Source organism: Phoxinus phoxinus (genome assembly GCF_949152265.1).
Source record: "Phoxinus phoxinus genome assembly, chromosome: 8".
NCBI classification, from domain to species: domain Eukaryota; kingdom Metazoa; phylum Chordata; class Actinopteri; order Cypriniformes; family Leuciscidae; genus Phoxinus; species Phoxinus phoxinus.
In genome coordinates, this window is record NC_136883.1 from 15,509,071 (window position 1) to 15,534,833 (window position 25,763).

Here is a 25,763-nt window from a genome sequence, read left to right on the forward strand (position 1 = left end):
GATGGATAGCTGATGACCTGCACTTTAAACCCACAGCTTCTCCCTGAAGTCATGTACATATAACGGTAGGCCAGTGTTCTGGTAAAAAAGATACGGCACTGCTGCACATGTGTGTAATGTCATTGGTGTACAGTTAGCTGCTGTTGATGGGCCTCAGCAGAGATCGAGCCTCACGTCTGCAGCGAGGGACCGTTTGACCTGCCTAAACCTTCCAATTACTTCCAGATGGCAGGAGAGTGTTAGACAGGCAACTCAAGAATACATTTGTGAACCCTTTGAAAATGTCTTGATTTCTGCATTGATTACTCATAAAATGTGGTCCAATCTTTATCTAAGTCACAAATATAGACAACATAGACACAATATGATATCACTAATAACACACAAACTGTAATAACACAAAAGTTTTCTTGAAGACAAGGAGTGATTATTAGCCAGGCAGACGGGACAAATGAAATAAACCTCTGTGTTAAAGCTGCCGTCGGCAACAAAAAAACCCGAGCTTCTAACTCCACCTGGAGCGTGTTATTTTGTTTAGCAAAAATCCACCGCTCCCGGATCATCGGGTCTAAACAGTGAGATCTGACTGTCAATCACAGGCCGTGCACAAATCACAGATCCCCCTCCCTCGCGCAGACGCGGACGTTACAATATCACATGCACACGACACGCCTGAAGTTCGCCTGAAGATTGTACGAAGCGTGATGGCAGAGAGAAAATCTAATAACAAGCTTCCAATTCCTCGGTTATTGCTATCTATGGATAGATTAGCCAGGGCAGCCTACCTCTGAGTCTATGGTGTTGATCGATGCTGAAGAGACGGACGCGTTCACAGAAAATCAGGTACACACGCACTGACGATGGGCGGGCGCTCGTTGGTAGTGGGGGAGGGGCATGAGAGTTTGTAAACATTAAAATTTTTGTCTAAGTCCACTCAATCTGCCAGACTTGCCGACGGCAGCTTTAAGACTTCTCCAGAAGCTAAATGTCAATTAAGAAGATGAGATTGTAAGTGTGTGTTGCACAGAAGACCTGCCCGTTAAATAAAGGCACACACTGACACATCTGTTCTCCTCGAGACGCAGGGATTGCAAATCTATTCTCCCTGTGCCCACTATCAGAAAAACACAACACACAGGGAAGGACAACACATAGAAAACCACTGCGGCCAAAGGAACAATATTGACGTGTCTCATGGTGGCCCAAGGACACGTGTGAATCATTGAAGGAACAAGGAATTCAAGAGACTATCAAGACATTTTTGCATGAGAATGTCAGGACAGATGTTTAGACTTGAATCTGAAAAGAGGTTGGGTGATCCAATAAAAGAAGTGTCTTGGCCTGAAGCCAATTGATATTCTGTGACATAACCTAAAGAGTGCTGTGCAAACAAGACAACCCAGAAATATAGATAAACTGAAACAGATTTGACGTGAGGGATGGTCCAAAATTGCTCAAAAGTATTTTAAGCAGCTACAGAAAACATCTGGTGGAAGATGTGCGTATAAAGGAAGATCTACAAGTTACTACTGTTCAGCTTAACTTCTCCTCCCTGCTCTGTGAATGATTTTAGTATTCAATAAAAATGTGAAAAGTACAATTGTCTGTGTGTGATGGACTTGGTGGTGTTCCATCGCAAATGTATATCCGAGATCCAAGTGATTAAACCTGGAATATTCCTTTAATATGAATCTCTGTCTCTCTCTGTGTCTCTTCCCTCAGCGAGGAGAGCTATACAGTTATAGACTACGCTCTGAGGGATCAGATCTGCGTGGGGTCGTGTCAGGCAGAAGACCTGAATCTCTCTCCAGTACGGGGCACTGCGGGAATGCTGGCGTCACGACAGAGCGTGGCCAGCCACCTGTTCCAGATCGGTTTCCGCAGCAACCACTCCGGACACAATGTGACCATGATCTTAGGCCTGGAGCTACTGTAAGTATCTGCATAATCATTCATATACATCACTCGTGCACTTATTTGCAGTATTTCTGCCAAACATCTTTACAGGGATCCCACATTCAGAGAAAATCTGGAAATATCCAGTACCATATTTTTTTTATCGTTTTATGAATAATAATAATATTAATAAAATCTTAAAAAGTTTTTGGAATTTAATATAATTTTGGAAGAAAGAAATCTAAAATATTTGTATACTAGAAAGTCAGTTACACTACTGTTTAAAAGTTTGGGGTCTGTACATTTTTTAAAGGAATTCTCTTATGCTCACCAAGGCTGCATTTATTTTATTGAAATTACAGTAAAAAAAAAGAAGTAATGTGAAGTATTATTACAATTCAAAATAGCTGTAACGTGTATATCCTGTCATGTTCTGATGTGGTTTCGGTTTCACTCTGTCTGCTCTGTTTGCCTGCGTTCATAATTAGTTCCCTTGGTTACTCATTCACTCTCTAGTTTGTTACTATGGTTAATCATTGATCAGATTCTGTTCACCTGTGTTTGTTCCTTATATTTATATCCCTGTGTTCAGTTTACTGAAAAATAAGAGAGCACAACACTGTATGATGTGTGAAAGACTTTAGCTTTAGCTTCAACCCTAGTTAAACGCACCTGATCCAGCTCATCAAGTCCTTCAGGCTTATTTGAAATCTACAGGTATGTGTGTTGGAACAGGTTTGGAACTAAATTCCTGGAGGCCACAGCTTTGCAGAGTTGAGTTTTCACTCCTGCTGTATGATTTCTAGAGCTGATATAGGGCTTTTGTTCAGCAGAGCTTCGTTATAATTGCATCATACATGACTAGAAATAACGATGCAATTCATATTCACAATTCAGCCTCAGATTGCATCATTCATTGTTTTTTCTTAAAATCAAGTATTGTCAAACACTTTATTACTCACTTATGATCTGCCGTCTCCAAGTCAAGGGTCACATTTACTGACCAATAGACCAATAGAATCTTGAAAATTGGATCTAATCAAAATTTTAAGATTTATTTTCTTTTGTTCTCAGTGACCCTACATTTATTTCAGAATCATTTTGGCTGTAGACCAGTGTTATCAGTGTTGAAAACAGCTGCTTTATATTTTTGTGGAAACCATGACAGATTTTTCCAAATTCCGAAGAGAAATAGAAAAACAGATTATTTAAAATAGAAATCTTTTGTAATAGTCTTGTCAGTTGAAGTCGCTTTGGATAAAAGCGTCTGCTAAATGTAAATGTAAAAGAGATATTGGAAATGTCTTTACTGTCACTTTTGATCAGTTTAATGCATTCTTGTTGAATAAAAGTTTTCCATATAAATAATCTAAATAATCTCACTGACCCCAAACTTTTGTTGTGTAAATTCATTGGTCAAAGATGTGGGAACCCTGACTTTATCATATCATTTCCTTTTCTCCCTTTGCTTCCTTTGGTGCATGTAGTTTGCTTGTGCTCACATCAACACACTTACATATTAATGAACTTTGCTTATGACTTATGTGAGTGATTTTGTATCTTTCTGAGGTTTGATAACCTGCTAAAGTAGACATGTGTCGACATAACCTTAAATTGACATGACAGATTTGAACTGCTCTATAAAAAGCAGTGTGTATACCTGTGTTTTAGCACCCCATCAGTCATCACACTGCAGGACCGCACACGATTTATCAGAAAAGAATCAGGCATTCACCCAGTAAACTAAACAAAAATAAGCGGAGATGTTGCGATGTTGATCGGATTTCCTGATCTAGCTCACCCTTTCACTTGTAATAGTTGTTGATGGTTTTGAATCAGGGTTTGTGTGAAGCTGTAGGTGATGTACTTAGTGCCAAGAACTACTCATTAAAAAAGTGAATCATGTCGAACAGACCACATACAAACATGTTTGGTGAAGAGAGAGACTCCAGCAGGGTTCTTGCTCTTGTTTTGAGGACTAAGGTCAGGAAAGGGAAGGAAAAAAGCACAGAATAGCTGCACAGAAACAGCTGCACATTTGTATCATTCTTTTGCTCTGCATCTCTCCAAAATAATCCTCCTTCCTCCATTTTAAAGCCAGAAAACCTGAATTGTATTTCAAGGGAACATACTCTACACGTATTGGATTATTCTATTTAAGGTCAATTTTTTTGTCAATTTTCATCAAAAACAGTAGTTATTTTCACATGACCATCTTCTTTCACACCTCCTCTGACCTTTAGAAAGAAACACTTATTTCCGGAGACAATGTGTGACGCCCGCCTGTGCAAATATCCGCATCACAATGTTAAAAGACTAAGTTGTTGCCAAGAGGGTGCTATTTGGTTGCTAAGGTGTTCTGAATGTTTTGTAGCGTGTTGCTATTCCATTGCTAAGTGGTCACTTACTTCCTCAAGTCAAAAGGACTTACCTCCCAAGTCGACATTCTGGTCTCTAGATATTACTCTAGTCACTCTGGACACTGTAATTTCTAGGCCTTTGTGTTTGTTTGTAATGGAGCACTGAGAACATATCAAGAAATTCCATGAAACCAACCATATCTCTAATTTAAATGGATGACAAAGGCCTTTATTTGTTCAGTAAAGATCTGTATCATTCCTCAAGCTTTTAAAGCAAATAGGTTTAGAGACAGTGGAACAAGTTATATTGACATGAACAGGTTATTTACATTCTCTCTCTCTCTCTCTCTCTCTCTCTCTCTCTCTCTCTCTCTCTCTCTCTCTCTCTCTCTCTCTCTCTCTCTCTCTCACATGTTATCTGTCTCTGAGAGTGTAATTATAGCTTAGCATGTTGTCATTCCACTTACATAACAAAGATGCTTATCTGTTGCTCTTGGTGAAGAGTCAGCATGACTGTAGTTCTTCTGAGGAACCTTCGTCAACACAAGACAAGTTCTCCCACATTTCTCTCAGGCTCCACCCAATTGAGTGTCTAATAACATGTTGATACTGCTAAACCCGCTCTATGAGTATGCTGTTAGTGGCACAGTCCTTCCTCACGGTGGGTGTCCAAGAATGTCATCATTATGGAAAGCCCCCAACTCCCCATGTCTTAGAAAAGGATATTGGAGAACAGACCCCCATTGTGACGTCGTTAGCCACATCTTTTTGTTCTGTGTTCAGTTGAATGTTGATATGGGCGCTTCTCAATACTCAAATTGATGCTTCCTCGTTTCCTCGCAGTGGGTCCCCGGGAGCAGGCTTGAAGACTGCCATAGAAGAACCACTTTTGCTTCCTCAAAGAACCTTTCAGCAAACAGTTCTTAAAAGACCCACTTTTTTCTTAATGGGAAGAACAATAATTTAAACAACATTTTTCTAGTATAAAGAACCTTTTGTTGAATGGAAAGGTTCAATGGATGTTAAAGCTGCTTGATGGAACTATATAGACGCCAATAAAAAAACTTTATTTTTAAGTGTAACCAAACTTCAATACATAAGGGCAGGGCCCGTATGTATAAAACTTCTAAGAAATGCTCTTAAGAATAGTCTCAAGCTTTGACTTAAGTATAAAAAAATACTTAGTAAAGAGTAGGACTTTTCTAAGAGTAGGAGACTTTTATAAAGCAGCTAAAAGCAACTTTCAGTAAAGTATAAGACTGATTATTAAAGTGGGACTTAAGTGCTGTGAACTAAGGACTACAATGATGTGAACCCAAAATGGCCGCCCTCAACCTCTGAATCAGCCAATAGTGACACAACAGCATGACACCAATTATGTAATGTAATTATAATAAAATAATTTAATTAAGACACTGAAACTTTAATTTTTAAAACATTTTTTTTGCTTTGCATTGTGCAAAATTATCACAAATTAGTATTGAAGGAAAATTGTCAGATTCACCCTTTATTCAAATAGTATTAAAAATGTGTTAAATATTTTTGTAAGCGTATTGTGTAGTTGGGCCTGGAGTCAATTGTTTATTTGTGATAACACAATGAAACATTCCAAATTGTACAGACATAATTGTTAGCCAGGCTGTCAAACAAAGAAATTATGAACACGTGAATAAACAAGAGAGGACAATGAAATATTAATAAATGATTATATTGCAGACAATGTATGATTTTTTTTCTCCTGTGAGCTTTTTAGTTTTTCTAAAACCTGTAGCTGTAGTTTGCCCTTTTTTGTCACTTAATATTCAACAATAATATTGATATGCCTGCATTGACACCATTATATGAGAATTGAACTGAACTGGACCAGAGTGGCTGTATAGGTAAATGAAATAGATAGATAGTTCATACCTCCGGGGGGTCGGCTGCGCGCCTGCCTTCGTCTTCAGGCAGGAAATGCAGATTCCGTTACCCTCGGATTGCGAGCTACAGACGGGGCCTACGCCAAAGAACCTTATAACACAATACTTGCTTGATGGGCTGTTAATAAATGTATACTTTGTCACGTCATCCGAGTCTTTCTGGTAGAAATGAATCAACACTGAACTTAAGCAGGACAATGACACTAGTTGCTGTACAGCCAAGAGTCAAGACTAACTTTGTTGCATTATTTTCCTGTAATCTCTGTAAAGCTGCTTTGAAACAATCTGTATTGTAAAAAGCACTGTAGAAATAAAGGTAACTTGAAATAATTTTGTAAGATAAATACCTTCACTAAGTTTAGTGTTTTGTTCTTCTTAACAAAATATAAATATAAAAATATTTTCCTCATAATTTGATGGTTTAAGCAAACTTGTAGGGTCATTTAAAAAAAACCTTCGCACTTTTGGCCACTTTTGTATATTTGGTGTGGTCAGTGTCACAATAGTGCTATTCAAGAGCCTGCTAACTGTGGACTGAAGGACTCAAGTCATTACAGGTTCACTGCTGCATTTTTCCAGTTGCCAAAATTATAATTATTACTTTCATTTCATTGCTATTTCATTTCTTAAAGTAAGTTACAAAAAGAATATCTTGATGATTAAACTTTTTTATCGTTTGATCAACTCATTTAACTACAATACATCATATTTTCATTGAAAAGTGCATGGCCGCGTCCTCTCTGCTGCCATCTTGTTACTCCTAACTAGGTTAGGAGACCTCTTCAGCTCTCTTAAATAATTTAGGAGCTGAGACCAAGTCTTAACACTTAGGAACCTTTATGAATCACACTTATTCTTAAGTTTAGGAATAAGAGTAAAATTATGTAATTCTTAGAATTTTGTCAAACTTGAGACTAAAATTTTACTCTGAGTGGCTTTATACATACGGGCCCTGATCCTTCAACGCAGCTGATGGCGTTTTGAAGGGATGCTTGAGTGGGGGGGGATGAGAAGCACCTATTGTTTCAACTATTGCTGATGGTTACGCACTGTCAGGAGCTTGAGTCATCTCAACGCCTTCCCTCCTGCTGGCTCTTACTGCCTCTTAGTTTTCAGGAGGAGTAACCATCAATACGGTGTTTGAAAGGTGCCCTAAAACTGCAAGTGGAAACCCACTAAATGAGCAGGATAATTGATTAAGATAATGTATTGGTTTTGTCTTAATATGAAAAAAAAGCCAAATGTAGAGATATTTCTTGAAGATGCCTCATTAATCTTCATGTTTTCCTTCGCTCTGTTCTCAGTTTTGATATTGACTTCCAAACCTACCATCTACTGGTGTTTGGGTGCCTTTTCAACTTTTCACCTCGTGTAAAATAATCTTTAAAGGTGATAGGCCTGGAATGTTGGCCCTCAGCTGTAGGAAGCATGTCGGAGCGTGTTGAAGCAGTGCAGCAGGACACCAGACAGTAGGAGACGAGAGGTCTTCCTGGTGCTGCCGGCCTCTCCGGTGTTTGACAAACATAGCTTGCTAGATCAGAGTTGCTGAATTCGGCATGAAATGAAAATTCACCCCATCTATTTTCTAAATGCATTGGTGTCATTTAAAAAAAAAATGGACCTTGAAAGGTTTTATCGAAATGTTATTCATGCAGGACTTTTCAAATAATTAATAAAATGTTGTGAACTCAGGGAATATGTAACACTGTGTCTGGGTGTAAGACGAGTAATGCAGCTGCTGTAATACGGAGCAGCGTGAAGGCGTTTTTGCTACGTACCTGTTGTGATCATGTGAGCTCAGATTCCAAGGACAGCTGCCCGTCTCATGCTAACTACACAAGCGGGTTCAGCAAAACAAACGCCCTCATAGTTTGCATTACACATTTAATATTTGGACATGCACAATGAGTGTGTGAAGGATGTCTTTGCTTGGTTGATTATGTGTCGTTTCCTCATTGCAACAATTCAGGCACACATTGCTAATGTATGTTCGTTTGCTTGGCATAAATAACACAACAAAATGTTGGGGTCAGCAATATTGTGAAATATTCTTTTTGATAATATTTTAAAATGTCATTAATTCATGTGATGGCAAAGCTGAATTTTCAGCATCATTACTCCAGTCATACTCCAGTCACATGATCCTTCATGTTGAATACAGTGCTGCTTAATATTTTTGTGGAAACAGTGTTACCTTTTTTTCTGGATACTTTGATAAATAGAAAGTTTGAAATAATTTTGATCAATTTGATGCATCCTTGGTGAATAAATGCATTAAAGGTGAACTAAGTAACTTTTTTACCTTAACTGATCAACTTCGGAGTCACTGGAATGGTTATATTACTTATTTTGGGTTGAATGGTGGTGGTTTCGCACCCCCCTGGTGCCCGTGAGCGGAAAAACAGCGTTTGCAACTTTGGGCCGGCGGCCCGCCGGCCTCTTCGTCTGGAAGTATCGTGTGATCCCAAGTCTCGCGAGGTAAAGAATTGCTTTACTGCAAAAAGAAATCTGCTATAATGCTGTCATTATTGCGCTCCCTCACGCTGTTGGAACCCGAATGAAGACGACGTTGCAAAGAGTTTCCCATCTGCTTTGATGTCGTTGATCTACTAAGCCTCTAGTGTCTGAGAATAGCCAGCGAGTTTTTAACAGTTGTTGTCAAATATCTATTCCGAAGCTGCGGGGGGAGCTCTAGAGAGAAACCTCCGAGCAAAACGCGAGGATACAACAAAGAAATCCCGATCTTACTGAGTGCTGCTTTAATTGTACAAAATGCATAGTGTGTGTGTGTATATATTACATTTTATTGTAATCTTTTAAATATGCTAAGATTTATATAATATTATAAAAGATTTCCCATGTTCTTTCCTCCCCTCTTTGTCAGTGACTCTATTAAACACTAATGACTCTAAACTAATTAGTCAACGAATGAATCACTCCACAATCACACTCATTAAGATTCCCGGTAATGGAACAGGAGAGAGGCTTTGTGACCCCTTTAGCTGTAAGCGGGTCCAGAATGAGCCAAGCATGACTCATGCAGCTGGTCAGCTCAGTTGGTGATATGGGACTGGCGTCTGTGTGCGCTGCAGTTGTGCTAAACATCCCAGTCTGGCTGACTCATTTTAGGAGCTCGAATGCAGGTCAGCTCTGAAAATGTTTTCAGTGTTTTCCTCTCACAACTTAATCATCTCATTAAACAAAGAAGTTTCTGACTGACGACCCCCTTGTGTTTATTGTGGGATATTTGTGCTGAATTTGACTCATGTACGTCACAGCTCAAATCATTCAAGGATTGAACGAGTAAAACATTATAGCATCACCTATATCTCTTCTTTCTTTCTTTCTTTCTTTCTTTCTTTCTTTCTTTTTTGTATGAAAGTGGCTGAATGTTCACACTGAAACTGAACAAGCACAAAAGAGCTTACAAGAGCGAACAGATGCTTCTTGTACTGAATGCAATGAATGGTTCAGCACCGAGGTCAGGTTTCTCCTAGTAACCTTACCTGCTGTTGTACCCAAGTCTGGGGGTGTGTGTCTTTGAATGGTCCAGAACAATAAAGGAATGTGAAAAATTAAGATGATCTGTGTTGTTCGGTTTTCACAATTGGATTCAATTTGACCAAATAAGACCACATAAAAATAAGTTAAAAAACTGCTTCAGTGGTTATCAGTTAATCACTGTGTTTGTTCTGTTATTTTGGAAACAGTAATGAGAGAGCCCGGTGGATCAGTGCTCTGGGACGGAACAACAGTGACAACAAGAACGACAGAATGAGTGAGTATAACCAACCTCAGGGAAACAGTGCCACCCTCTGGCCATGGAGAGTATTACAGCGACACTACTCGGCTGCTGATAATCAAGTCAACAATCGCTGTTACTAAACTGTTTTTCCTGAACGATGCCACACATCTGCTGCTTTGTGAGAAGTGTAGAATTCATTTTCTATAAGCTTATGATTTTTTCCAGGTGGATAGTACAACGAACTATAAATGAAAATTACACTGAAGGAGGAATATTTAGGGACTAGATTGTCATTGTGCCACTTTATTTTTGTTAAAGTGATAAATGTGTGTATTTCTGTGTTAGATGCCATTCAGGTGGAGGTGACGAGGACGTACACAGCCAGGCAGCCGGATGAGCTCTCTCTACAGGTCGCTGATGTGGTGTTGCTGTCACAGACAGTGGACGGTGAGATCACCCCCCTTATTCTTCCATTCTTCTCATTCTTCACACCAAAACGATAATTCAGGCATTCAATTTGTCTGTTCAAATCAATGCAAAAATAAAAAAGCAGCAGACAGACTGAATGAAAATGCATTTTCACTCTTTGAGAGTGGGTGGCACTTACGGAAAAGTAGAAATACAGCAGTACACAATGTACAATGCTATCCACTGATAAACACTAAATGTAAATTCTGATGTTTGATTTGCTATGACTGATATTTGTCATAATTGTCTTAGTTTTTTTTATTACAACATTTTGAACAATAAACACATTTCATTTCTGACACTGCACAGAGAAGAAACATCAAACAAATGTACGTGTTTTCAAACAGATTTTGTTCTTTTACTATGATGTTTATAAAACTACACCAAATCTAAGTACAGAGAAAGCAAGCCGGATCTGGATTCTTCCTCTAGTATTTACTGTCACTTAGCAATATAGTCTGCTTGGAGTCAAAAAGGTTGAGAACCACTGCTTTAAAGCATCTTTCTTCAAGCTCAGACTTGGTACTTTCTATTTTCTAAATTCTCTACACAAACCTGACCTCTTGCTTGTGTTGAAGTTCTCCAGAGAACAGTTCTGTGGTTACTGGATAATGATTATTGTCCCAGAACGAGTAGTCCTGTAACCACAGGGATGTCTTTTCATGTGAGGCTCAGCTGAAGATCTCAGTTTTGATGGTGCTGGTCAAAGGGTCAAGTGACAGCCTCGCTCTGGCTGCTGCTCATTGGCTGGCTTTCATGTTGAAAGGCCAGGGCTCATGGGATAGGGCTTCAAAGGCCCCTTGAATCTTTTAATGGCCATTAAATATACAAAAGACAGTTGAAAGCAGGCTGTTTTTATTTTTGAACATTTCATCCTTTCCAAAAGCTCTCCACAATACTCAAAGGAGAGCAATTTGAAGTAGAAAAAGTGTTTATCTCAGCACTACTTCAGTTTATCTTATTGATACCCGACTGTTAAAACTTCAGTTGCAGTTCTTCAGTTATGCAAAATGATAGACTCTTGTTTTGATCTTAATAAAAGAAACTGGCAAAAAAAAGAGAAAATGTGCAATACAAAGGAAATAAGGGGGAACTGCTGTAAGAAATGGCACGTTACTGACCGCTAAGCCATGGCTCCGACAGCAGATTTAGTTTTTCCTTTGTTCGGTGTCTGGATTGTGTACACAAGAATCTCAGCTGATGTCTGTCTGTGGTTTCAGGCTGGTATGAAGGAGAGCGTCTGCGGGATGGAGAGAGGGGCTGGTTCCTAGCCGAGTGCGCTGAACTCATCACCTGTCAGGCGACCATCGAGAAAAACATGCAGCGGATGGACCGTCTGCAAAGCCTAGAGACCAATGTCTGAGACATTCCCTCTTGAGGAGCGCACAGCACATGATACAATTGTGGATGAACTCAAACCACTACTGCAGTAACTGCTTCAAAAGGGGATACAACGGATAAAATACACACCATACAGAATTCTGCTTTATCCATCAGTGATTTTATGTGATTATGAACTGAGCTCAGGGCTCATGTTTAATATGAGAGGGTCCTCCACAAAAATGTACTTTTTCCAAAACACCGGTTCACTGTTAAGAGCAAGCAACATTTTGTGGACAAGGAGTCCGTATTTAAAGTGAAGGAAAGTTTTATAGCAGCACAGCGATGTTCACTCGCTTATTCACTCTCAGGGAAAATGTTAACATGAATCATGCCAAATGTATCAGATGTACTCAATTTGTAAACTAATCAATAGAAATAATCAGTATATAGATTCATATTCAAGATATTTTTATGTGCATTTAAAGAGTAAAGATGTTTCATTTCTTAAATTCTCACTTGACCTATGCGTGTATAAAGTGAGATTATGAATGGAAGATCTCCATAGACAAATGGATTACATTATGGCAAATTTTATGAATTACTGTAAAGAAAGCATACAATAACTCAAGCCAATGCTAAAATAAAGAAGTGACAAAAAAAAGGTCTCTTATCTTTAATGTTTGTAAGTATTTACTCCAACACTTGCAAGTATTGATAAAAAAGATCAGAGTGTGTTTCCGCAGATCAGTCTTCTCTGCGGCCGCTAAATGTCATAGAAATAAATAAGCTCAGGTGGTCGCGCTCACTGGCTGCCTCTCCGGGGGTCTTCAGCAGGGGTTTCCTGTGTGGTGATGAGGTCGATTATGGCAGAGATGACGGCACAATCTTTAGACTGCCGGTCATTCCAGTCCACAGGACGTGGACTTTTGATCTTCTCCTCCAGTAACACGTCCAGCTCCTTCCTCAGCTCCTAAATTTAAAGAATAAATTTGAAGTATTGTGTCAAGTCACATGTGGCATATGACACAAAAAATGTCAAATGAACACAAACCTTGACTAGGTGAGCAATGCGCGCTGGGGACTGAAATACAATCCACTCATCCACAGCGATGGTCTCTTGGTCCTGGTCCCTCTGGATGGAAATATCCCCCCCGAAGAACAGCAATGAAAATGGAGACACCTCGGTGCAGTCGTAGAGGAAGATCTTTAGAAAAAGAAAAGAAATTGACTTTTTTTTATTCCCAACCTATATGCCAGGACTGCATTATATTTTTATTTTTTAATAAAATTTATATAAAATCAATTTGCTTCAGACAGTTTACCTCACATCAAAGTGATGTGTTATAATGTTATGTGAATATGTTACAAAAAATATGTGATGTAATGTCAAGGTGGTTACAACTTATAAAAAAAAAGAAAAAGTTAATTAAAAATAAATAAAAAATAAATCCAAAAGGCTGAATGTTGATCTTTCTGTAACACAAGTTCAGTTTTTAGGTTGTCAACTAAAAAATGGCAAAGCTAAAAATCCAAGTTAACCATAATATTCACGGGTTAAAGTTCATATTTCTTCATTATAATTCCCTTTTTTGGTTACACTTTATTTTTAGGTGTCCTTGTTAAGGTGTAATTATACATGTCATATAAATGAAGATGACTTGACATAGCGCTTTTAACAATGTAGATTGTTTCAAAGCTGCTTTACAGAGATAAGCGTATAATTTAAGGTAACAGATTGTTTTGGCTTTATAGCGGTTCTTGAATAATGTTATTTTCCAGCTAAAGTTAGTTTTGATTGATTCACTTCCGTCGCAACGATAATTAGTTATTAAATTAGAGACCGCTAAGACGACACCGGTCTCTCTACACAGACTTTAAACGCGAACCTGTGATAAACACTGATGGCGCTCACGTGCCCATCAAGAATTAATTCTATAGTTATGTGCATTTGGATACATGTGCGCAGGTTTGTAATTCCCTACAAACCAAGCCTAAACAAACTACTTGTCTGGCCTTAAACATTTTAGACAGAATTTTATCACTTCGGGGTAGATACGCAAAACCGAAATAACCCCGACAACGCTTTATCTGTAGAGTGGTAAAGGGATCCTCCATAGGGAGAGGCTAGTTGGCACTTTTACATTTGCATAATATCAATTAACAACATGTACTTACTATAGGGTAGGGTTACTAAAGGGTAGGGTTAGGAATAGGGTTTTGTTAAGTTGCTTGTACTTGTAGTTATGCATAATTTACTAATTACTACAGCATGTAAAGTGTAACTAGGACACTGTAAAATAAAGTGTTAATACTACTTGAGTGTATAAGGAAATATTACACCACTTGACTTTACAAGTCATTTCTAGAAAAGTATTGTATTCATATTCAAATCAAGATGAATACATTTCAGATTAAATTTCTAAGAAAGTTATGTGTTTTAAAATAGATATTAGATCTGTCACTGACCCACTTGCACTTGTTGATCACAAACTACAAATAGCAAACAAATTGCAATGATGCATACATGCAAAGGCATGCACCCATGCAAAAGAAATTTGTTTTTTTTTTGTGCTTCAATGTAATTTGTTCCATTAGCGAGTGGATAAATAGACTGTGTGTGAAAATGTCCTGCGGCAGGGTGACTTTTACACCATTCTGTTTCTGTGTATGGGGATAAATGCGTGTGAAAAGAGAAAGGAAGAAAAGCATATCTTTGGCACTTCCTCCCGCTTTACTTGCTGAACACAGTATGGAGCTCTGATCTATATAAATGACTGGATTTCTCATGATGCCAGCCAATAAAAAGTGAAGCAGTTAAAAATTCAATCTCACTATCCGACAATTTTCTTTAGGGGTCTCCCTTGACACTCAGCAATCTGTTCCCTCCCTCTCTACATGTGATCTTCTTAACTCTGTCCCATGTTTCTGCATCCCTGAAGGAGCGCTGCAGCTGCTAAGAAAGAAAGACTAGGTGAAAAAGAAAAAAGTAAGCAACAATGTTCTATCAGCTGGTCATTTCATCGCAAAAATAAACCTGGTCATGACTCTAATGTGAACAATTAAATAAATAAGCATGAATAATTGATTTCACATCAAACTAACAGATACTAAAAACAAAGATATCCCAGAGTGACTATAGTGTTAGCACAGTATTGCTTTCTCGGAAAAAGACAATAAGACAGGCGCCAGGTCTCACCCTGGACACACTGCTGCACGGGACAAGACTGGTCAATCTGCATCACTGTGACAGATAGCCACCAAATAGTTAAAATAGTTATTTTTCTGCCAAAAACAGCCACAGGTGCAACAGTGCGTGTGAGACTCATTGAACAAGGAGAGATATGGCAGACATTGTTCTCCTTGATTTGGTAAGGAGCTTTGATCTCTTTTGAGAGGCTATTGAGTAAAAGGCACACAGAAACTGAATAAAAGATGGACTTAAACTGGGGGCGGCATTAATCTGCAAACACACGTCCTCTCAACACAGAGCTCTTTAACAGAATTATATCAGTAGTCCTTTCTTTTGATATGAGCAAATAGACACACTCGCACATGTATGTGTGCGAGTTTACCAAGAACAGTTTTTTTTAACTAAAGCTAACAGAACTTCACTTTGGGGACATCCTCGAAGGTAAAAAGTTATTCATATTTCATAAAGTAAGATTTTTTTTAAAACCCTAAATGTTTTCTTTTAGGGACACAGGGTTTGATCTGTAAATATTATAATTAGGTTAAACAAAATAATAAGCTTCATCGCATTACTTCTGATCAGTGCAAATCCCATCCAGCATCCAAATTCATTGTTTAACCCGTTAGCCAGAAGTTGGCATTGTGTCAATCTAGAAATGCACTGCAGCTAAAGCCACATGTCTGACCATGTTATGGTTGAAATTTGAAGATGATAAGTCTAAAACTCTGTATTTAATAAATATTTCTCAGATCGTGTCATATGACTCTAAAATGCAAACTGATGTTTATTGTCAAAATAGAGTCTAATCTAAGCATCTATTCAGTCTATTGTCTCTATTGTTTTGTGGCGCAAACGGTCCCATTCAGTGCCAGTCTCCCCTGCACACCTTCACACCTCTCCAGCCTGGTTATGGCTCTATATGCTTTTCTTTTGTCTGCATTATAATTACTAACGACTGGCTATTCACGCTGTTTCAATCCCTAGTTTCTTTTATCAGAGTTCTCACTTCACATTTGAAACCGTATAAAAATGCCCTTTTTCAGAAAAGAAACATTTCAGTAAGCATTCCTATTTAGACATTTTCATAAAAATAACAGCTAGGTGGCAGGTGCATCATGGGCAAGGTAGCATGTTAGCTTAGCACACCATCAATATATGACAATTTGTGAGATTAAAACCATGTTTGTGCTCCAAATTTACTTTATAACGCAAGTTGAGTGTTTTAAATAACCTGTGATCGTATTTGGCTTCGGATAAAAAAATCTGAAAATATATTATTTTATAGTATTCTGCACAATAATAAAGTCTATATTGATTAGCATTACATTATAAATATAATCTATTATTATGAAAATACCTGACATTGCTCGAAGAACACAGATAAATCATATATCGTTGCAATCATGTTTATTGTCTTCAAAAGACAATCTTTATCTGCATATTACAGCGATCTCTGGAAGCTGTGTTTATATCAGGCAGTTACTGGAATGTCACATGACATGGCTCTTCTTCATGTGTTCCATATATGGACTAAATGTGTATAGGGCGCCCTCAGGCTGCCAGTGTGTACTGAAAACACAGTACATCAGAGTATCCAGCGCTCATAATGATTACATTGGCACATTTGGGTATAAATTCAATAAATATTATTCCTCTCTATAGAAATCTGATGTAAACCTATGAGAATCTATCAATACTTCTCCAAATCTGCACCTTTTTTAGCTAAAAGCCCCAAGGGACATTGTTTTGTGAAGCACTTTCATGCCTGAATGGGAGCGGCTGGCGCTCATAATTCATATTAAAGCTATTGACAATTTTTTTTATTACATAACTCCTGACACAAATTAAGACATAAGAAGTTTCAGTATTTGAGCACTATTTTATTCAGAGAAACTTATAGTGACAGTTATATCTTTTTAATGATGTATAGTTTGTCAAGGTAATAACATTGTTTAAATAGTTCAAAGTTACTATTAGATTTAAAGAACGATACAGCTGAACAGGTTAAACCAGGGAACGCAATTCCGGAGAGGCTAGCAATAGCAAGCTAGATTTAAAAGCATCAGATCCCACCCTCCCTCCAAAGCCACGCCTCGTCCAAAACACATTGGTCGCACACAGCCAGAGCAGAGAGACGGCGTTAAATGACCTCATGTCTCAAAGCACATAACATTACAATAATGATGAACGTATATAACTTACAGAGCTCTACTTGTGCCACCTGACTGCTGCAGATTCATTTCACCGTTGATAGACTTGGATTTAAGCGTTTTTCTCTGGCAACACTAAGGACGTGAACAGCTCTGAGAACGCCACGGGTTGACATCTCGTAATTATGGTTACGTGTATGCCGCAAAAGCTCGTTGTTTTGGTTCAGGAGGAACTGTGAAAGGTGGTTTCTGAAAAAAGACTGTCTGTCTACAACTCTGCATAGCCCAGGAACAGGCTGATGGTGTGGATCTGCACAAGCAGACTAGTTTGGGGGAGAACTTTCTTTGTTTTTTTACACATCCATATAAAGGCTGGAATACACTACACGACTTTTGCCCCGATTAGCAGTCTAGATCAGTCGACAATAGTTGCCGAAAGTCTGTGCCAGTCGGAGTTGACTAATGGTACAGAAATGGTACCGCCATTTTAAAACAAGTGTACACAGTTTGTGGAGTAAATATACAGGCTATAATCTAACTTATGTAACGACAGGACCGATCAAACACACCATTGTTACCCTTAATCTTCACAACTCCTCACTCAAGTAGACTCCGTGATGTCTGTCTGCCCTGTGAATCACCATCCTTCTGCTCCACTCATACACTTCAAAAGACACTTGGGACATTGATTGTTCTCAATGAGAGTACAGCAGTTCTCAACAGTACAGGCATGCAGTCCCATAGAAATGGAATTCTCTCCACTAATTCATTTACAAATCTGTCTAATGAATGAACATGCATTTCCCCAGTACATTTTGAGTATTATTACTGTTTGTATATTGTCTTTTTATATTGTATAATATATATTATGCCTGATGATAGAACTACTACTTAAATGTAGCCCCATCTAGGTGGTGTCTCCTATCAAAATGTTCCTCGTTTAAGGACTCAAACTTTGGTGGACATCTTCTCATAGAATGCAGTTTGTGTTTGTTATATTTATCAGAGTATAAATGGACACGTTTGCATGATTGGAGTAAGCTGGCAGTTTGAGTCAGCTTTTCAAACAAAGGAACTTTTACCGCTTGAGAATTGCACCCTTCTCATTGGTAAAGCCAAAACTCAAAGACGAGACCCTCTGTGGAACTTTAAAAGCCAACCAAGTTCACCATCATTTTAAGACCTGACGCACAGTTCAGAAATGCATGTTCAACAGTAATTGAATGTTTACGTTCACTTATTATGACATAACCGACTGTGTTTATTAGGGCTGACTTCTAATAGTCGAGGATTCGAGGATTCGATGAGGTCTGATTCGACTATGAACCTCTTAGTCGAATAGTAGGGAAGTGTTATTTAACCAATGAGCAGCAGCACAATACAGACCTCTAACGTCCAGACCGCATTTGTAATAATTTACGGATTTATAAGCTCACAATGGCTTCGAAAAAAACATCAAAAGTGTGGGAGTATTTTGAGAAGGTTACAGATGACCCAAAGAAAGTTAAGTGCAAGTTGTGTCAGCAGCTTCTTCCATATCACACGACGACAACCAACATGGCGTATCATTTGAAACGGGTTAGGCTTGTTAACTTTACAAACAAAAAACAAACAAACAGTTCTACCACTCTTTTGTCAATACAGACATAAACCCTATATTATTATAATAATAATAATTTTATTTTATCATATTATTATTATAATTTTCCCGACAGTTACACCCGCATTGTCATGACGACAGCTCAGGCAGCACGTCTGCATCAGTGGCGGCCCCGAGATTAACGCAAAAAAAATTTGATTTTAGACCACCACTTTCAGAGAAGAGAAAAAAGGAAATTACTGAAAAGATTGCGGAGTTTGTGGCAACAACTCTACAAGATCAACAGAAACAACAGAATATGCCCCAGCATAAACTTGTGCAGGATGTTGTTACCCGTTGGAACTCTGTTTATTTGATGCTCGATCGCTTGATAGAACAGAAGGGGTCAGTTTCAGCCGTGCTCACAGATGAGTGTGTGAGCAAACGGTCCGATCGTGACCTGGAGCTATCCACATCACAGTGGCGCACAGCAGAGGACATTGTCGCTGTTCTTAAACCGATGATCACTCTGACAGAGCTTTTGTCCCAAGAAAATAATGCATCCCTGTCTGCCACTGTCCCCATGCTTATGAATATTAAAAAAAGACATTTGGTGGTGCATGAGGACGACAGTCGAACCACAAAGATCATCAAGACTACACTGTCAGGTGGACAGGTGATGGGAGCTTAGAGGGGCAGGACTGGAAATAAGTGTTTACATCAGTGCGGCGGTGCTTGACCCGCGCTTCAAGAAGCTCTCCTTTCTCTCCGATGACCAAAGAGATGAGGCATATTCAGTGGTGGCAGAATTAGCTGAAAGTCTAACTGACAGATCTTGCCAGGAGGAAAGTGACACGGTGGATCCTGGGCCTACTGCCCCAAAACAGGACGCTGTAATGGCTATGCTGCTGGCCAGTGATGAAGATGAGGAGGAACAGGATGAGACAAGCGAGATGAAGGTCTATTTGAAGGACTTCACTAAATGCAACGGAGGCCCCCTGGAATGGTGGAACGAGGATAGATATCCAAAGTTGTCAAGAGTTGCTAAGAGATTTCACAGCATCCCCTTCACTTCCACGCCATCAGAGAGGATTTTTTCAAAGGCGGGTTTGTTTCATTGCCAATAAATCAAGGAGCGCCCTTCTCCCGACCAACGTGAACAAGCTGGTTTTCCTTGCACACAACTTCAGAAGAATCAGACAACCACAGGTGCAGTAGAACACTTTTAATATGTGAAGAAGTGTTTTTTTTTTCTTTTTCTTTTCGGACAATGTGAACTTAAGCTGGAGGCTGCGCGCGAAGCATCTTTCCTTTTTTTTTTTTTTGCTGCATTTGCACTTTCTGAAGCCCATTCGATTATGATTAATATTAGGCGGCCTATGTTTAATTTCGTTGTTGTGTAATTGTTTTTATTTATTCAGGCAGGCTTATTGTATTTTCAAAAATGTTTATTACATTTTGGGCTAGTGCCAGGCTGTTGCGCTAAGTTTAATTTTATTTATTTATTTATTTTCTTTATTTAGATAAAGGCATGTTTTGGCACGTTGTTGTTTTTGAAGCCAATTTGATTCTATTTCATGTAAACTTTGCTGTTGTTTGATATAGCCTATGTGTGATATGTTTCGTTCATCTGGCTTTAAATGAATAAAAAGGTATTTGTTACACACCGTTTTTTATTTATTTATTTTTTTAGCTCTTTTGTTTTAAATGGAAAAAATCTAGCTGCTATCTAAAAAAAAAAAAAAAAAAAAAAAAAGTTCGACTATCGACTACGGCAAAATCTAACGAATCAGATTCGACTATGAAAATCCTTAGTCGAAAACAGCCCTAGTGTTTATGTAAATACTCGACAAGACGATATTTTTGTTAGTATTTGATCGTTTAAGAGCAACAAGCCACAAAAAAGAAATCCATTTGGCACTCGCGAGCTGTTTGAGAGGCAGCGTTGTGTGCACGCACGGGAATGAAAATTATACACAATCCCACGCCGAAATTCAGACCAACCCTTCCTATGATTTGCATTTTGTTTATGAATGTGTGTGTTATTTATTGTTATTAGAGACATCAGAGATTGATGACATAAAATACAATACAAATACAATAACAATAGAAAAGTAAATTAACAGAACACGCGTAACAAATTAGCCTCAATATTTGACTCGTCAGCAAAGATACAAACACTTAAAAGGTACATACACTGGTGGTCTTCATCTTCAGGTGATAGATGAGCCATGTGTAGTGGAACTGACTTTCCTCCGCATTGACAGATTTAGGGTGGATACAAACTTTCCCATCAGCCTTAGTGTACACCGGCCTGCAAAACCACACAATTTCGAGAATTTAAAAAAAAAAACTGAAATGCCCCATATTATGTAAAGCAACAACCCATAGTTAAATTTGGTCATACATGCCCGTTAAGGCAGGTTTATCAAAATAATTGATGAAACAATAATAAATCACCCAGGAGGTGGAAAAAAATTCAAGTAATGTCACAGCAGTTTTTTTTCCCAACAGTTATATAGAAAACAGAGGTTGTAAGCGGAAATGTTGTTAATTTAATGAAATAATCTGTACTTATTTTAGTAAGACAGAAATTCTGATCACAGACTTACACTATTGTTCAAAGGTTCGGGGTCAGTAAGATTTTTTTAAATAATTAACACATTAATCAAGGATGCATTAAATTGATAAAAAGTGACAGAACTTTGATCAAAACTTTTATAATTTCAAATAAATGCTTTTAATTTACACTTACACCATTCATCAAAGAATCCTGAAACAAATCATGGTTTCCACAAAAGTGTTAAAGGATTAGTTCACTTTAAAATTAAAATTACCCCATGATTTCACCACAAATTCACCCTCAAGCCATCCGATGTGTATATGACTTTCTTCTTTCAGACGAATACAATCAGAGTTATATTAAAAAATATCCTGGCTCTTCCAAGTTTTATAATGGCAGTGGATTGCAATTCATCCATCCATCGTGAACGAACTTCAAACGGCTCCTGTGGCTTAATAAAGGCCTTCTGAAGCAAAGCGATGAGTTTGTGTAAGAACAATATTCATATTTAACACGTTACAAAGTAAAATTCTAGCTTCCGGCCAAACAGCCATACGCAGTCTACTTGCCCCTAATGCGCAACTTACCCCCCTTATGACGTCAGAAGTAGCGTAGCATAGCATGGCGAGTGGTTATTTCACTTTATAAAGTTTTAAATTACACAAACTCATCATTTTGCTTCAGAAGTGGAATGGCAGTGGAAACTCAAAAACGTGCATCCGAACTTCACGTGGCTCGGATGCACGTTTTTGAGTTTCCACTGCCATTATAAAACTTGGAAGAGCCAGAATATTTTTTTATATAACTCTGATTGTATTCGTCTGAAAGAAGAAAGTCATATACACCTCGGATGGCTTGAGGGCGAGTAAATCATGGGTTAATTTTCCTTTTAAAGTGAACGACTCCTTTAAGCAGCACAACTGATTTCAACATTGATAATAAGAAATGTTTGATGAGTACCAAATCAGCATATTACAATTATTTCTAAAGGATCATGTGACACTGAAGAATGAAGTAATTATGCTGAAAATTCAGCTTGCCATAACAGGAATAAACTACATTTTAAATATATTGTAATAGAAACCTGTTTATCTTAAATTGCAATAGTATTTCACAATATTGTTTTTACTGTATTTTTGATCAAACAAATACAGCCTTGATGATTAAAAAAAATCTTATTTCAAAAACAAACATGTGAATAGTATAAGGTTACACTACAATATAAATGTTAAGCAGACTTTAGTGTACACTGACAGTCAGTCTAGCAGTGAGAGCAGTAAAGAATTGAGCACGGCTTAATGTAGAGGTTTTAAATCACAGGCAGAATGGCGTATGAATAGAAGGATGCTAAATGGAAGCCGTGTGAACAGCGGACAGAGTGCAGTGGTGAATGCGGTGTGCAGCAGTAGGGCTGTGAAAGAGCGCTGATGCACTGTGAGCATTAAAGCTGAAATCAAACGGCACAACAGGACGCCTCCGTAGAGTTATGACAATGATATCTTCAAACCACCACTGTGACATGGTAACAGAGCCAGACAAAAACCATGTTCAATAGCCAGCGTTAAAACGAGAAAGAAAACGTAACAATCAAGGGGTCCTTTTGGACAGACAAAAGGAATACAAAAGTATTCTCCTGGAGACATTACATGCGGATCTTTTCATGCGAGATTGCTTTTCATCTTTTCACAACAGAACAAAGGTCTGTGAAGATGTCTTGAATTGGGAGAATGCCATCAGTAGCCGCGTTTCCATTACAGATTTGCGCAAAACTTTTGCAATATTTTCTAAATGTCGATAAAAAGCTATTGCATTAACCGATGTAATGCGACTAAAACGCCATTTTTTCTCTCACGATAACTCATTCCAAAAATCATGGCAATGGATGTTGGTAGGTTTACGTATATCTCAGCCACTGCACTAGCCATTACTTTTTAATCGAAAGAGATGTAGACGTGTTATCCAAGCATTAATGGCAAATAAAGCCACTTATACTCGGGAGCAGAACATATGAGGTGTTTCTCCTTCTATCTGATCAATTGTGGCATTTCTTTGTTGTTTAGAATCCGGTATTCCCGTAATACTTTTGTCTTTTATGAATTTAATGAAGAACTCGGTCTAGTCTTCTGTCCAAACATACCGCGTCATCAACGTCAGGTGACCTGTATATGGAAGTAAAATAATGACAAATGTTTTTGAAACAAAAAAGCTTTTTGAATCCACTACTTGAAAAAAATATGCATTGCATTAACCCTGCTTGCATTTTAATGAATTGTATTTTTAGGGCTTACATTTATATGGGCTGAAATTCAACATGGTTGTATATTTAAGCGGTAAATATTTTGATTATTATCACACACGTTTTCATTATTAAAAATTGAATTATCCATATTCACCTTTCAGATTTCCATTGCAGTTTTGCAAAATATTCCTTTTTCGAACTGCCTGAAAAAATCCCTCATGCGAGTGTAAAAACGTATATATGGGAGTTTTTGCGAAATTGGCGTGTTTCCATTGGGCGTATTTTCAATCCGCAATTTCAATTTGCACAATTTGAAGGATAATGGAAACGCAGCTAGTGACAGTCTGTAAGTTTTCGATTGAGGATGGAGAGAATGGAGGCCACATAATCCAAAATAAACATATAAAAACAAGCAATAGGAGAAATCCATGCAACTTACATCGGTCTCTTCTTACTATGGCTGGGGCGAATCTTGGCCACTTTTGGGTACAGTCCTGCTACTATCACTGCCTTAATCAGCTTCTCATTCTCTGAATAACATAAATGATGAAGAACATTGGTTATGTTAGATATAAAAATGTGAAAAGGAAAATAGACAGAGCGGAGAGAAAAACAGAGCTAGAAACGAATTTTTTACATCAACATTTTATAATAGTATAAAATACTTATAAAAAAAAATTCTTTTTATTATAAAATAGAAATACCGGTAAGTCAAATTTTTACCCTCATTTTAGCCCTCTGATATAAACACTCAATTTAAAGTGGCATACCTCGTTTACGACTTCAATGTAAAAACTACTATAATTTTATAACACTGTTGCATAAAATTAATAAATATTATTTTTTTTTTTTTACTGTTTTAACTATTACATCTGCCGAGATTAACTTATTATATTTAGATCGATTCCCTTAGGTTGCATCGCTGAACATTGTAGCTGATCACAATCATGTCTGTTAAGCGCACGGTTCCAATCATCTCTCCATTGAATCTCGTATTGACACTCTCACAATTGCTCAATCACAACTAACACAATGCAGACACAATGTAAATAAGACATTGTGCAGTGTAGACAGCAGCTCTGATTATAAGGGGAGTTTTGGCAAGGGTGCAGAACTCTCACGGTAACTGAACAGCTCCACGATCTTAAAGAGAGCGTTCTTTGCTCTCTTTCTCTATATAACCTTACCACAATTTAAATAACACATGATTTCCATGAGAGTAACAGTGTAAATTTGACTATTTAGTAAATCGCTTGATTTACTACACAAAAAAGTAATAAATGATTTTACAATAAACAACGTCTGACTGTACGGGAGTGCTTACATATCAAAAATCATCGATCACAGATTAGGCGATAGAACACTGCTACATACATGATATGGCATTCATTTCGGGTCCATATCTTTCAGTAAGTCTGTTTGTAAATTGTGACTGGTTTATCAAAAAATCCACAGAGAAAAGTACCGAACAGACAAATAATGCTCTATTGACATATTCACATACTTTCAAAACAACAACCGCTTTACTATCATTAAGACCAGGGTTGGGGAGTAACGGAATACATGCAACGGCGTTATATAATCAGGATACAAAAATCCATTAACTGTAATTCGGTACGTCAAAAAACATAGTAATCAGATTACAGTTACATTTTGAAAAAGGATTACAATGGTTTCATTTAAAACTAAATAAATCAGTGTTTTGTCATAATAATAAGATATTAAGCGCTGCTTGATACAGTAGTTCCTGGTTCTGTTGCCAGTAATGACGTGTGCCACCCGCTGGTGCATGCGCAAATAACAGCGGTCTACAAATAACAGACTGAATCACTGCTGCTAGTGGAAACTATGCTGCCAGCGGGTAAAAACGCTTTTAATTCATGGATGCTGGAATCTGTAGAATTAGGAGAGCAGCTTTTCTTAGTACCCAAAATGCATTTTCTTAATCTCTTCTCACTTAACGGGATGTTCGCTGTCTATAAGAAACGTAGGGGAACTGCCAACGGCAACGCCCCAAGTTCAGTCAGGCAAATTAAGAAAGATCACGGCTTTAGTCAACATGTAGGCCTATTTTAAAATAAACTAATATGTAGCCTAGATTGTGTAGACATTTTAAATGTTGTGTTTTATATATATTTTTTATATATAATTGTACATGTTAGTTAAAAATACAACAAAATAATCTGTAATACCATAGTGTAGCCACTAGATGTCTGTATAGTCCTTTACATAAATATTCAGGGCTGTGAAATTCCTAATAAATTAAAAGTGTTTAAAAAAAAAAAAAAAGTCTTCTTGCTTGACTTTATTTATATATATATGACCTCCAAA

General features: G+C 37.8%; 2 protein-coding genes across 4 annotated transcripts in view; one reads left to right on the plus strand and one right to left on the minus strand.

Moving 5' to 3' along the window:
* Positions 1 to 12,364, plus strand: part of LOC307003444 (rho guanine nucleotide exchange factor 26-like) — a 49,746-nt gene extending 37,382 nt beyond the window's left edge. The window contains exons 12-15 of the mRNA XM_079621833.1: positions 1,723 to 1,932; positions 9,886 to 9,953; positions 10,266 to 10,367; positions 11,609 to 12,364. Of these exons, the coding sequence (XP_079477959.1) occupies positions 1,723 to 1,932; positions 9,886 to 9,953; positions 10,266 to 10,367; positions 11,609 to 11,751 (523 nt within the window). The 3' untranslated portion in view covers positions 11,752 to 12,364. The remainder of the gene's footprint in view (positions 1 to 1,722; positions 1,933 to 9,885; positions 9,954 to 10,265; positions 10,368 to 11,608) is intronic.
* Positions 12,365 to 12,369: 5 nt separating this feature from the next.
* Positions 12,370 to 25,763, minus strand: part of dhx36 (DEAH (Asp-Glu-Ala-His) box polypeptide 36) — a 57,103-nt gene continuing 43,709 nt past the window's right edge. For all 3 annotated transcript variants that reach the window (XM_079621831.1, XM_079621830.1, XM_079621832.1), the window contains 4 exons: positions 23,872 to 23,962; positions 20,827 to 20,944; positions 12,763 to 12,915; positions 12,370 to 12,681 (listed from right to left, as the gene is read on the minus strand). In XM_079621831.1, coding sequence (XP_079477957.1) covers positions 12,514 to 12,681; positions 12,763 to 12,915; positions 20,827 to 20,944; positions 23,872 to 23,962 — 530 coding nt within the window. In that variant the 3' untranslated portion in view covers positions 12,370 to 12,513. The remainder of the gene's footprint in view (positions 12,682 to 12,762; positions 12,916 to 20,826; positions 20,945 to 23,871; positions 23,963 to 25,763) is intronic.